The 15,216-nt window shown below is 43.3% G+C and overlaps 1 protein-coding gene across 3 annotated transcripts in view; it reads right to left on the bottom strand.

The window, feature by feature from the left end:
- Positions 1–2,164: 2,164 nt before the first annotated feature.
- The window catches only part of LOC147735027 (serine protease FAM111A-like), a 90,194-nt gene continuing 77,142 nt past the window's right edge, over positions 2,165–15,216 (bottom strand). For all 3 annotated transcript variants that reach the window (XM_086953121.1, XM_086953120.1, XM_086953122.1), the window contains exon 3: positions 2,165–5,148. In XM_086953121.1, the coding sequence (XP_086809247.1) occupies positions 3,148–5,148 (2,001 nt within the window). In that variant the 3' untranslated portion in view covers positions 2,165–3,147. The remainder of the gene's footprint in view (positions 5,149–15,216) is intronic.

Raw genomic sequence — 15,216 nt, 5'->3', positions numbered from 1 at the left:
AATGAAAATTTGGAATAAATGAATGGCAACATAAACTTTCATTACTTTATGGAGTAAAGATTTGTTGACACTTTCTTTAAGTTTAACTTTGGCGTGCTCAAGAGCCACACCTTACGCTTGTAAGGTCTCTTGAGTTGTTAACCCTCACCTAGCACACGTAATCACTGGCACAAATTAAGCACTGGCTTTTCAAATTCTAGTGTTCCTGGTGACTTTTTATAATGGAGCCCGAATAGCTTTAATTCACCACTGTACTTAATGTAACATGACTATATTGACTGCACTTGTTCAGTTTACTTGTAATTTGTCTTATTCACATCGCATTTGCTTGTTTCTATTCCCTTCTCGGGCGCCTCTATTGCTCACCAAAACACCCACGTGTTTGGACTGTCTCACTCCCTGATCGCCACCTCTCGCTTGCTCCCCCCACCTCACCTCTGCTCGTCACCTACTCTCTCGCTCTCTTTCCTTAATTTATTTTTATAGACTTCCTAGCTATCCATTCACAACATACCAGCAAGCCACTCACTCCGCCTCAGCCTGTTTGTTTCCTCTCAATAGTCATTAGGGCGGATTAAAAAATGTGTGTAAACCGGTTTGGCATGGCAGGCTGCAAGAGCCACTGGGGGCCCGTTACATAGATGACAACACTGGAAAGGCACAGCTGAGAGCTAGCAACACAGAGGCTGTTTTGCAGCTACCAATTAAAGCCACCTGCAGCGAAACAGTTTATTATCACAGGAGGACCTTCAAATACGTGCATTCTGGATATGCGCTGAACCAAAACCTCTCTCATATTTGATTTTATAACACGTTGCTCCAACTATAATACTAATAATGTGATGCACTAAGGTGAAACACGTGCGTGTGTTACAGAAATAAACAGATAGTTACATTTTCAAAAACACCTTTGCTGCAATGATTTAAATGGGTCCGCACGTGGACGGACTCTTTACAGCGTCGCCTCAACTTTTACACTTAATTTGTTGACTCTCCCTCCAGACAGGGATGATATGTCTAGCCCAGGGCTTTCCTTTTAAAACGCTCGGCTGTCGGGTGTTAGTGCAATTGAAATAAAACAAGACTTTACTTCCCAGAATGCAGTGAGTCATAAAATCAAAGTCAAGGGATTTGATATGGATAACCAAACAGTCTGGTTCCCAAGACTAAAGGGGTGAATCTAAGTATGGTGTCTTGTACAAGGCTTAAAAAGCTCAGTTCTTAGAGCGCGCTCCAAAGTGTGCTGAATAAGGTCCAGCATGTGTTTAATTTTATTTATTAGCGCACAGCACCACTCAGCACCACCACAGCATCACTCAGCACCACCACAGCGTCCCTCAGCACCACCACAGCGTCCCTCAGCACCACCACAGCATCCCTCAGCACCACCACAGAGTCCCTCAGAACCACCACAGAGTCCCTCAGAACCACCACAGCGTCACTCAGAACCACCACAGTATCACTCAGCACCACCACAACATCACTCAGCACCACCACAGCACCACTCAGCACCACCACAGCACCACTCAGCACCACCACAGCACCACTCAGCACCACCACAGCACCACCACAGCACCACTCAGCACCATCACTCAGCACCACCACAGCAGCACTTAGCACCACCACAGCAGCACTCAGCACCACCACAGCTGCACTCAGCACCACCACAGCATCACTCGGCACCACTCAGCACCACCACAGCACCACTCAGCACCACCACAGCACCACTCAGCAGCACCACAGCATCATTGAGCGCCACCACAGCACCACTCAGCGCCACCACAGCACCACTCAGCGCCACCCCAGCACCACCCCAGCATCACTCAGCGCCACCCCAGCATCACTCAGCGCCACCCCAGCATCACTCAGCGCCACCACAGCATCACTCAGCGCCACCACAGCATCACTCAGCACCACCACAGCATCACTCAGCGCCACCACAGCATCACTCTGCGCCATCACAGCATCAATCTGTGCAACCATTCAACAACAACTGGTTAAAATATGTTCTCTCAATGTTTCAAGCTTTATTACAAATGTCACAAAAAGATGTTAATATTTCACTTCTGTTCTTGGATTTCCGTCCCAATAAGATACACTTAACATAATCGTCACAAAAGTTATTTACAAAAGTTTAAACTATTGCCATTATAAATTACAATCATTTTTATTTAAGTATTATTTAAAAAAATTAAAAGCCATTGTTATTTATAATATCAATACATCTAAGTCACGTAAATACAAAATATGTTGCATTACAAATGCTATAGGCGTCACATTTGCGAAAGTTATAACTATTGGCATTGTAAATGACAAAGCTATTAATTTAGCTATTTTTTTACCTAATCTACACAGTCAAAAATTATACAAACCACACGCTTCCAGAATATGGGCTCCGCAGCAACAGGTATGGACTCCAAATAGGCTATGGATGCCTGTGGTCTGGGATGTCCCAGCCAGGGTAACTGGTCTCATCTGATTAATGCTGGTAGTTGCTCCTACTCTTTAGTTTTTCTCATGAACTACTCATGCAACAAAACCTTCTTTCTTATGATGGCATGGACATGTCTAATAATTCAGAATTTAAGGATCTGTGAGAACAAGAAGGAACAGTCTAAAGAAAGGATATGGTCACATTTAGGAGTGGTCTGCTTGCTGGGCTATACAACCAAATAGACTACAGCTTTGGACTGCAATTGCTGACCAGGATTATCAAACATTAGTAGTGCTTTCAATAGACTTTCTCTAGATTTGACAGACTATGCCACCAAAGAACCTCCCTCATCAGTTTGATGAATCAAAACATGTTTTTTTGAATCTATTAAATGTTCCACATTTAATTTTTTGCTCGACCCCACTGTGCATGAAAAATATTGTGGGGCTGATTTATTCCTAAAAGATTGAGATTACGATAGGCGATTCAATTTACCTGGATAGTGAACATTCTTAATCAACCCAAACAAAACGTTCTCCGATTGAGGATACACAGCTTAAGCAGTACCCAGGGTTTGCATAATTGGAAGTTCCTCTACATCATACGCAACTTCAGTATCTCTTAAAGGGGGCTGAACATTTTTTTTTACTATTACAAGGCAGATGCTACTAATAAGCAAGAGTATATTCATAAATCAGCTTGGAAGACAATCTCTATTGAATCCGCATACGTTTGGGCTTGCGATAATGGCCTATTTCATGATTGAATGAGCTGCTGGAGCACTCCATGGTCTCCTCAGCACTCAGATTACCTGGACTGCCAGTGTCCATAGAGTCCACATCAATACAAGTAACATTTCTGTTATCCTCATTCCTGAAACACCCATTTATCAGGCATTTATAAAGCTCTTCATTTTTATTTTTAATATCTGAGCAGATTTCTTCCACCACCCACCCTAACTCAATCACACTGAGCTTCTGTCCTCTTGAATTAAATCTATAACCAGCAGAATGCAACGCTACAAGGCGGCCAGAGTTATCAAACACTGGAGAGCCCGATGAACCTTGAAAAAAACTAGTATCATAGGTCACTGCTCGGGGACTTCTTATTTCTTTGAAACTTTCGTTTGTAAACATGTGGATGCAAGAGATCCTTCCTTCTTCTGTGTCACAGTCAGGGTGATGGTCACCTTGCTCCCTTTCCTCTTCCAGACGCCTCCTTGTTTCTGGGTGGCGCTGAATGAAAGGTATAATAGTGCAGGCATCAGTGGCCTTCTCCTTCCCATCTGGGTGGCCGATTATGTAAACCAAGCCGTTGTAGGGTGGACTGGAAACATGGTGCATCAAGCCAGGGGGGAATGACTTCTCGCTTTCTTTCATTTTTAGAAGAGCATAATCAAGACCCTCATCGGAGGGTCCTAACCAGGGTTCAATGGAGTAAAAGTTACGAGTTTCAAAGTGTTGTTCTTCATAAGTAAAAGAAACCTCAGTGGAATCACTTATAATTTTAGGCCACGCCTCTTCTGTAACTCCTACACCAATGATGCCACGGATGACGTGGTGATTGGTAATAATAAAGCCACCTCCCAGAACAAAGCAAGTAGCAGTACCTTGGTTTCCGTTGTTGTTCCATGTGATATAACCCACCGAACGGCTGCGGTCAACTAACATTTTATGAACTCTCACTAGGGTTGAGTTAGCAGTCCTTTTACTAAATTCTTCCTTCTCCAGTTCCAATATGGCTCTACGACTTTTATTCTGCTTTCTTGCCTCTTCCTCTATGGCCTCTTCAATCAGTTTCCCTTGATCTGTCAATGAAGGGTAATATTGCAGGAGAGACTCTGGGAAAGGTTGCAGCCTGTTCTCAGTTGTTGAGCTTAATCGCTCAGGAGTTTGGTCGGTGGTGGCATGCTCAACTTTCTTTTGTTTTAGATTGGACATTTCCAACTCAAATGTTTTTTTGGCATAGGCATCCACTACAAATACAGGATCATAAGAATCTTTTCCGTCCACCATCTTCCACGTTGTGCTTTGTGCAAGGCATGGAAGAAAGCGACCATCTTTGCACAGAGCATCACGGAAGGATTCCCCTTTGGCAGCAAATATGCAAAGTGAATATTTCGATTTATGGAGGAAATTTGACAAAAGAATCCTCCTTTTTTGGGTGCCTTTGGCACGGACATAAAATGTGACAAACTCATTTATCCCACCATCATATACACGGTAATGCTCCCTTGAAAAGTTGTCTTCTACGACATCAGAAGCCCCTTTCTTACTTAACGGATAAAAGCACATGTCAAACTGTGTCCCTTCTTCAAGGCACTTTAGTGGCATCCCTAAATTTACATACCCAATTGGACCATGCTTGTCCACTAAATGGAGCTCTTTATTTTTATTCTTTGCCTTCTGTTTTTGAACAATATCCAGTGTATTGAGGGCAGAGTAGATGCTGCAATTTGCTTTGCCTCTCACTATATGTGTGCCATTATTCCCATTAAGACTTAATTTAAATTCAATTTCTTTGTCTTCTCCAGCATCTACCTTGGAACATTCAGATTTTCCTTGATCGTTCAGCTTGCCTTCCACTACTGTGTTGGTGACATCCTTTAGGAATCGAGATGTACATCTGCCTCCCTTGATGTTTCCCTCATTGGATTGTGCATGTGATCCCATGGCCTTTGTGGTGACTGAAGTCCCTTCCTGGTCTGTCAATTTCTGGAAGAGAAACAATATATATTAATTGAAGTGAAATATAATGAAAGATAACACCAGTGGCATGTAAAGTCATCTATAACTCCATAATTACTTTGAAAATTTTATCTACTTGTCTTGATGTGTGCAAAGGGGCGGGTATGGGGTATGGGGCATGTGCCATTTTTCTTAGACTAAAGAAATACATTTGACACCATGGCTTGATCTGTAGCACTTAGAGGGGGAAGAGGTCCCATTAATTTCTATTGTGACCCTTAGATCCAGGGCTTGAATAAGATGCTTTGAGAGAAGTCTTACTATGATGGTCCTCAGATCTCCAAGATGTACATATGCTATGATGCTTTGCCCGATACTTATTGAAAAGTGACTACATTGCAAGCTTTGAGCCTCACAGTTACGTCTGAAGCTCCACAACTTATTTAAAGTTCTTTAAAAGTATTGGCCCTATGGACTGCCCTGCGACTTACACCAGGGCCAGTGACTGCATGTTACCCACAATATACTAGAGAAACATGGAACTAGGACTCCCCTACAACCACTTGATAAATGTTTTACTGCATGTTGCTGGGGCACGCCGAGAAAGCAGGAAACAGAAGCACTAAGATTTACTTACTTGCCAATATAAACTCTTGAGGACCTGTCGGGGGAGCCAATTGCTTGCCCAGACTAAAGAGGTTGGTGACTCAAGGATTTTAGCTCAGTCCTAGTGTGTAATAAACATACGTTGGTTCATGGAAAACAAGTACTGGGTCAGACAATCCTTTTTTTAGGTCTCGCCTAGGCAGCGCGCATGCACTGTGTCTCCGAGACATCACGTAATCTCTATGTTATGTGAAACTCCGCCTAGTGCCTTGTAATTTCTCTTGCTGTTTGCCATTTGTTGGAGGTTGGCATAACTCTTGTTATCTTGCTTTTTTGTGGCTGTTAATCCAATACTGACTTCCGTTTAGTCCGGAAGCAACAGCGCCTAACTACTGTTTTCGCCCGCTTTACCATTATTATTTGTGTTTAAGGGGAACTTCCTTTTACATACTTACTTCAATAGATAGTGACCACGGAGCTCGTCACGAGCGCCGCCCTGTTTATCATACATATTCAGCAAGGCGCTCGTCATGAGTGCTGCACTGTTGTTTGTTTTGAGCTCCTTGTTTAAAATTAATTTCCTTTTTATTTTTTACTATGCATTCACCGCGCTTTTGCTTTAAACAGGTCAAGCTAAAACGCAGGTGCTGAGATTACTTCAAAAGCAAAGAAATGGAAAAAACCTTTTTTTGTATTTCTTTAATTTTAGGCAATCGCAGCACCCGCGCTTTAGCTTATGATGTTTACAGCTAAAGCGCGAGTGTAACAAAAGTCAACAAACAGAAAAAAAGGTATGGCCATAATTTTTTTTATTTGCTTACTTTTGTTACAATCGTCGCACTCGGGCTTTAGCTCTAAACATTATAAGCTAAAGCGTTGGTGAAAAGGAGAGAAATTGGTCTTGAACTGTGCAGTATGGAGAAACCGAACTGCTGCAGTGCAAGGAGAGGCAGCAGATGCTGTTGTCTCTAGCAGGGAGTCCCTAGCCCCTGTTCCAGGTCCCATCTGCGAGTAGGGCCCTTCCACACTTCCTGCACTCTTCCCAGTGTGTTTACTTAATGTGCGACCCTCACAATCTGAGAAGCCAGAGTCTGCCGAGTCCCCATGACCAGGTGTTCCAGTAACGTGCAGCTTCAACAAGGTCTTCGGTAAGGCAGGGTGGTACTTGAGAATTCACCTTCTTCACTGAGGTGAAATTTCCAAAGTACGACCACGCTCGTTGGCATAGTTAAAAGCACTGCGCACGATAACAGTGCTCACAAAAGCAGCAAGACTTCACCAGGCAAGATTGTGCTGGAAGAAGATAAAAGTGCCTACACAGAGGGAAATAGTTATTTCTGAACTGAGGTCTCTTTTTGAGTTTCACATCTCTTTGAACAAGTTTTCTACATTACAAAAATCTGAAACACGTTTGTGTGGTTAATCTGCTATCACCACAGGTTTCTGTTTGGGGCCACCTTTTTCCAGTTCCACATTTGTCGGATCTTTTTATCACTGAAAGACAATACAACGTAAGCTGTATGTTAGTCAGTCACACAGCTCACCCTCCCATAAAGAGTGTGCATTGTGCTCTCTCCTGTGTACATTGTGTCATTCCAGGCGGTCTGTCCCGCTCTTTCTCTCTCGCCCTCTTTCTATCTCTCACTGATAAAGATGTTGGGCACTGCAGCAATATCAGAATTAATTTCTCTTTTTTCTGTGCCGCTTTGTCTCAGCTCTAAAGTCATCCATAGCCTCAGGTGCTCATCCATGGCTGCTGCTGCCCTTTTCATCCTTAAAGCTTCCGTTTAACTCAACTCGAAGAGACAACAAGACACAAGTTGTAATGGTTGATGAGCCTCATTCAACAAGAAAGGGCAGCTGGGTGCATTTGGCTGGGCTGATATTTTGCGTGCTGTGGACAATGCATGCTCCTCTCTTTCATTTGATAGAAGAAATGAGAGACAGAAATTGAGAAAAACAAGCAAGGAAGTTGTTCTTCTGATGGCAATTTCTAACCACAGATTCTTCACTTTGTGAATATATACCAAACCAGTACCTCCCAGGGTGGTGGGTCTGTAGGATTGGACCAAAAAATCCTGCAGGACTGAGAAGGGAAAGTGTCCCTCTTGATAGTCATGGCTATTGGGGCAGTAGTGTTTCATGAAGATTTGAACTGACACCCATGATGTGGCCTGACAGATACCCAAGACAGGCACACCATAAGCCAATTCATTGATAGCAGTCATGGCTCTGGTGAAATGAACCCTCAAACCCTTTGGGGGTTGCTTCTTAGGGTTTAACAGATTTTAATGCAGAGGTATAGCCACCTTGAAATGGTTTGTTTATGCACTTCCACGCCCTACTTTCAAAGAACGCTGGAAGACTGATGGATTGTCTGACATGGAAAGGTATCACAACCTGGGGTAATAATGCCACCTTAGTCCGTTTCTCCTGTTCTTTCGGAAAGAAGGTGGTAAATGGTTGCTGGAGTGACAGTGCTTGAAACTACCTCCCCTAACCACATGACACTGATGTAGTCGGTGATGACCTGACCCAGCGTCCTTTTGATGGTTGATAGGTAAGCCTTTAACACTAACTGAAAGGCAGGTCTCCAATGGAGACAAGGCTTGTGATCTCAATCTCCCCATATGACCTCCCCAACCCAATAGTGACATGTCCATCTGCTCCGAATGGCATATGGAGAGGGGTCTGCCATTAGCCCAAATAGGATTCAGCAGCCATCCCTGCAGGCAGTTTGCAGCCTCTTCTGAAATATGGCATGTTCCCTTGATGCTGAGCCCACTGAGGCTTTGGATACCACAGCAGAAGTAGCTTGTGTCCTCTGGGGCGTTCAACAAACAGGAAACAAGAAACGAGAAGGTCATAGAAGCCTCAGAGCTGCGGTCACAGAGACCCAGGACAGAGGCAGAAACATCAGGATTGTAGCCTGAATGCCCTGGACTCACTATGCTGGTGAAAAGGCTAGTAACCACCAGATATCCAGAACAGCTAACATGAACTGAAGTCTCTGGCAAGGAATCAAAGAAAACCCAATGTATTGGGTTTTGAGACCTAGCTTAAGAATGTGGCTCCTAACCAAGGTTGGTATGTCTAAAAATGGGGTTAAGACTGAGAAACCTGACTTAATTGAGAAGTGTATGATCAACATGTTTCGAGCTTCCCCTAGCTCTTCCTCAGGACCAGCCCTGTGTTTGCCACTCCTAGATAAACCTTAATAGGAAAATAAAGATGGTGAAAAAATAAAGTGAACACTGCTGCTAATAAAGCATGCGTTAATACATACGATCGCTAATTCTCGTTGTATATGTGCAATAGAAAAAATTGAGAGAATGCGTTAGAAACAACAACTCCCCTCCATTGAGTGGGGGTGCACTTATGTTCTTCAGTACTGCGCTCATATATGGGGAGTATGCTCCATACTGGTGCGTTCAAGCTTCCAAGGCGCGAGTGGTTGTGCCTAGAAGGTTTTAAAACATGCCGGTAGAATGTGCAGCGTGAATTATATAAATATAAATTATAGTAACACAGAACTAAAGTTGTGACATCCACAAGACACACATTACTCTCAAACAGGTAAAAAAGTGGTTTGCGTTAAGAGTTTGCCTCGATTTGATAGAACTGCAGGCTTTAGAGCTTATGGATTTGTCTAGCCTGGGGTTGAGCACAATATTAAAATCTTCCATCCAGATCACTGGATCCTGAACTAATGTAAGATAGTTCCTGACTGCGTCTAAATGTGATGGATCATCCGAGTTGGGGCCATAATAGCCGACCAGGGTACGAATTTGGCCATCCAGTGATACTCTCACTATTAACCATCTCCCTGTATGGTCTTCTTTGTAGTCTAGGATTTGCGCCTTTACAGATTTCTTAAAGATGAATATTATCCCCCTGATGTTAGCGTTGTGATCTGTGGAGCAAAATTTATCAATCCACCTATATTTTTTGAGTATGGATTCGGCCTCTGATTTAAGTAGGTGTGACTCCTGGAGGACCATGATCTGTGCCTGAGAGTCTCTCAAGTATTGTAGAATACGCTCTCTTCTACCCCTCACTCGCAGACCATTGACATTCCAGGATATATAGTGGACAAATGTCATTTTATTATGTCTATCCCTACCTCCTTCATAATATTTCTTTTCCGCTGGCGATGTCTCAGTATTGATTTGTTATAAGTCTGATTTAGAAAAATAGTCCACGCTAGAATACTAATTAGGTTAGGCTCTTGAGGACTTTTTACTATTTCTACCCTTCTCCCCCCCCCATACCCCTGCACCCCCCCCTGGGAAGAACCCCTTACTTGCTATGGCCTGGTGTCTGGCCAAGTTCACGCCCGCCACAGCCTTGCTCTTCGACCTCTACTGCAGGTAATTACCGGTTTGGAACTGATATTATCGGCCCGTAAAGATGTAAGGAGGGCCACTATCTATTGTCCTAAAGAAAGATATATATATATTTTTTTTTTATATTGCACCCTTTCTTGATTTCAAGTATATTTGTTGTTGTTTGCTTCCCCTTTTTTTCCCTTCTATTTATTTATGGTTTTTTTTAACTCCTATTTAATCTTGCTTTTTTTTTAATTGTTTAATTTTAATTGTTAGGGTTTCCCCCCCCCCCCCTTTTTTTTTTTACCTCTTTCCCTCTCTCTCTGCCCATCTCTTAACAGTCTGAGCTAGAAAGACAATAGGGGCAGGCATATGGGACCTATAAGTACCTCTATATCTCTCTACCTGAGCTTAAGTTATTTTGCTTTCTGGGCCTGAGCGTGGTCTCGTATGCTCTCTAATAGTTCATCTGCATCTTGTGTAGAGCGGATGTTGGGCATCTTGTTATTGTACATGATCCGTAAGAATGCAGGAAATCTCATCTTAACTGTAGCTCCTAGTGATCTAAACTTTTCCATGCGCTGTCCCAGCTCCCACTGTCTATCAAGAGTGGTTTTAGAAAGATCTGACAGATTCTCAAAAGAAAAATCTGGGCCCTGCATTGTTTTTGCCTTCAGGGCAAGATTCAATACCTTTTCCTTGAGTGTATATGTCAGAAAGTTAATTAACACCTTTCTAGGTTTATTTCTTGCCGGGTTCAGACGGAAGGGGTCACGATGTATTCATTGTATATCTCTTTTAAGATCTTCTACTGTCTCGTCCAGATTGAGAGAGTCCTTTAATACCTTTACTATAAAGCTCTTGAGATTAGCCCCTTCTTTTCCCTCAGGGATCTTCAAAAGTCGAATATTATTGCGTCTGGTGTAGTTCTCCAACACTTCAATTCGCTCCCGCATGCTCTCTCCATCTCTTTGGAGGGTTTGTATTTTAGATCTTGCAGACTCTAGGTTTAAAGTCAGGGCTCCCACTGAACTCTCTAATATTTCAGTTCTCTCACAGAGGCCATCGACTTTCTGATCCAATATCTCGCAGGACGCTCTTATCTCGTTCTGATTAGCTTTGGAAACTGCAAAATCGTGTCTTATTTCTTCTCTCATCGCAGTTATAGAGCTAACAAGAGCCTCGAGGGTGCTATCCACTCCAAGTTCCTCCCGTCCCGGGTCTGCTTCCTCCTGTCTCACCTCTTTTCCTGATGTTAGCATAGTATCCCCCCCTTCATCTTCCCGCCGCTCCTGCGGGTTAGGTGCCTCACTAGCATTGCAAGCCTCTGAGATTATTGAACAACTCAGTGGGGTGGCATTTAAGGGTGATTTGGGTTTGAGCGTGGGACCCCCTGAAGGAGCCGCTGATCCTGTCCCATCCAAACTCTGAGTGGGAAGATGACCCTCCCCTGAAGCGGCTTTTAACATATCCTGCTGACACTCCTGTTTGTCCTGTTGCAGACCCAGAGTTTTTGATGTTGCCATATCTTGTGGAATTTCCAGCACCTGGGGTAGGGATTTAAAAAAGGACCGCAACGACGGAGTAATGCCCTTGGAGATCTTTAGGTTTTTGTTTTTAGGCCTTTTCTGTTTGATGTTTTTGGCCCCCTTAATTGTGGCTGCTCTCTTCAATTCCGTTGAATTTGCCTTATAATCCAGCTCCTTCGTTGCATCTACCCCCAAGGTGCACTCTGGGACCTGTAGTTTTTTTTCCCCAATACGTCCCCCTATTGACAGCCCCTGGTCTTACTCATTGCTATTCTTGTGAAGGGGTCTGCACTTCCAACTATTCCACTTAAATTTGGCACGTTGCTGCTCGATTCAAAAGTCTTATCTCTAAATACTAGGCCTGGCAGATTTAATGGAGAGAAAAAGTTGGCAACAAAATGGGGGTGTCTTTTCGGAACGGCCGTTTTAAGCACAAGTCTAGAATCGACTATGCTTTCTTCAGCTATTCTTTGAAAGACACTCTGACAACAATAGATTACCTCCCTCTACATCTGTCGGATCACTCCGCCTTAACATTCACAATGAGATCTGACAGCAAGACTAAATTAACATCTTGGTCGTTTGACCGGACACTCTTGCTCGAGGATGAAGAGGTCAAGTTCCTGGCAGCAGAGTCATCAATATTTTTTTATCTAAATTTGGGCTCTTCAGTCTTGGCTGTAGTTTGGGAGGCCTTTAACGCCTTTCTAAGAGGTCAGATTACCAACAGAGCCTCCTATAGGCGTAAAATATACAGAGACAAAATAGCCAACCTGGAGCAGGAAATGAGACTACTAGAACAAAAAATTGACACACTCCCGGCAACTCCACAGGAACAGATAAAACTAGCTGAAAAGAAGGTACAACTGGAAAATATTTTACAAGAAAGGCTAAACAAAAGGTGGGAAGCAAGTAAGATCTCCCAATTTGAATTTGGAGAAGCCGCCGGGAAAGTTCTGGCCTGGAAAATAAAATCTGATCAAGCCCTAAAATATATCAGAGAAAATCAGGTAGCGGGGGGAGGCTACAGTAAGACCCTCTAATTCAGAAATAGGTAAAGCCTTTTATGATTACTTTGAGGCAATTTATAGAGAAGACCTTCCCAATGACCAACTTGCAAGGGACAGATGGCTGGAAAAAATCACGCTCCCAGCCCTCTCAACGGTACAGAGTAAATCCCTGGAGAGCGAGATAACGGAGGAAGAGGTGAGGAAAGCAATACGTCAAACTAAAAAAGGGAAAGCGGCTGGCCCAGATGGCCTCCCAGGGGAGATATACAGATCACTGGAGGATGTTATCGCCCCGTGCTGATGGCTCTATTTAATGATATTTTAATAGAATGAAATCCACCGCCAAAAACATGGGGGGAGGCCACATTCGTGCTTATCCCAAAACCAGGAAAATCTCCCCGGGAATGTGGGTCATATCGACCAATATCGTTGCTTAACAACGATTATAAAATCTTTACAACGATAATATCAACAAGACTGAGCGGCGTAATAGGCAACATAATACATCAAGACCAGAAAGGTTTCATCAAAGGTCGACAACTATCAGAACTAACTCACGATCTGATAGGAGCTATAGATATTGCCTCAGCCTTTTCCCTACCCTTGGCCACCCTTACTTTAGACGCAACCAAGGAGTTTGATAGGGTCAATTGGTCCTACCTCAAGGATGTCCTTAAAAAATCCAATTTTGGAAGGAGATTCTGTAGAGCGATATTCCAACTTTATGGTGCTCCCTCTGCCAGGCTACTAGTCAATGGTGTCCTGACGGAAGCCTTTAATATCACTAGAGGTACAAGGCAGGGCTGCCCGCTCTCCCCACTCCTCTTCAATCTATATATTGAGCCATTCGCCCAGGTTCTACGGGAAGAGGCCAAAATTCCATCATTTGGTTTCGGGGAGTGGGAGAGGCAGGTAGCACTATACGCTGATGACATTTTGATCTTACATCTGATCCAACAACAACATTTCCGGTAGTCATCCAGCGAGCGGCGGAATTTGGGCATATCTCGTGTTATGACATTAACTCGAGTAAAACCGAAATTATGACATGGAATATACCAGATCTACACTTGGGGATAAACGTCCCAACCTCCATGCAGTACCTTGGAATAAGAGTCACCCAAGAAGTGGGCAATATTGGTCAAACCAACCTGGACAGAATACACACCGAGAGCAAAAAGTTGTTGAGATCTTGGTCACACTTGCCACTCTCCATAACAGGTCGAGTAAATGTAGTCAAAATGTGTATCCTCCCCAAATTTATCTTCGCCTTCAATGCTATTCCCTTGGCTTTTAATCTTAAAATGATTGAAAAAAGCCAACGAGAAATTAACTCCTTTATTTGGAACTATAAATCCACCAGACTCGCATGGAAAAAGCTGAGGAGGAGAAGAGAGAAGGGAGGTCTTGCTTTGCCTGACCTATTATATTATCCTTGGGCCTTCCAGATGACACACTCTAGGATGCTTTTAAAAACACCCACCAACCTTTCGAATGGGTCGATGTATAGAGCCATGTTAATTGGGGCAAACCTACCAGTGGACGGGTTTATGTTTAAATTCGCAAGCCAGAAAGTTTTCAAAAAAATCAAACTTAAAATACTACAATCATGGACTAAGACTTGGCTTATCATTAGAAAAAGACTGGGGCTGTCTTACTACTCAAATTTTGCCACAATTTGGGAATCCCCTGGGCTTCCACCATGTATGAGAGATAGTTTGTCATCCATACTAGAACAAGCTGGGATTTCAAGATGGGGGTCAACTACTGAAGGAGGGATCATTAATAACTTGGGATGAGTTATATGATCACACAGGTCCCGGACTGTCCAGATTTAAGTACATTCAACTGGATAGTTGGACGAGATCCCAGCGCAGTAAAGACGAATATGTTGGGAAAGCAAGTTTTTTGGAACAACAGTTAGTGGAAAAACCAGGGGGAGGAAAGGAGGTAGCCTCATGGTATTGGCAGATCCTTGAAGAAATCGATGGGGACTTTACCCTCCCAGATCAGTTATGGGGGACGGCAACTGGCCTTCACTGTGAGGAGATGTGGCTAAATTATTTTGCTCTTCTACACAAGATTGAAAAACCATCATGGCTAAGAAGAAATCATCTCTTCTCAGTGCACCGTGCATACATTACCCCACTAAAACTTTCCAAATTTCTCCCTGACAAAAAATTTAATCTTATGGGAGCATCTGACGTCCACATGTTTATGGAATGTCCAGAAATAAGTCGATTTTGGGAAGAAGTGAAGGCCACTCTAAACTCCATTCTGAATTCATCACTCTCAATAACACTACCACTTATTATCTTTGGGTTGGAAGACAGCATTACTGGCAAAGCAAGGTCATTTCTCTTCTACGTCATTTTGTTGGCCAGAAGGCAAATCTGTTTGCATTAGATAGAGAAAACAGCCCCTTTACACTCTGGATGGCTCACGTCTCTATATGAAACATCTAAAGCAGACCTCAACAGATCATGCAGCAAACGCAACCTGGCATTTTGGGATTTGTTGTCCGAGTGGAGATAGACTCCGGGTTTTTTTTTTGTGTTTTTTTTCCCCCCCGGGTACGATGATTATGCCGTAAACACTCCTTGGACTGGGTCTAGCCTCGAC

Source organism: Lissotriton vulgaris, chromosome 1_2 (genome assembly GCF_964263255.1).
Source record: "Lissotriton vulgaris chromosome 1_2, aLisVul1.2, whole genome shotgun sequence".
NCBI classification, from domain to species: domain Eukaryota; kingdom Metazoa; phylum Chordata; class Amphibia; order Caudata; family Salamandridae; genus Lissotriton; species Lissotriton vulgaris.
Note: the sequence above shows the minus strand (reverse complement) of the source record. Positions and strands in the feature narration are given on the sequence as shown.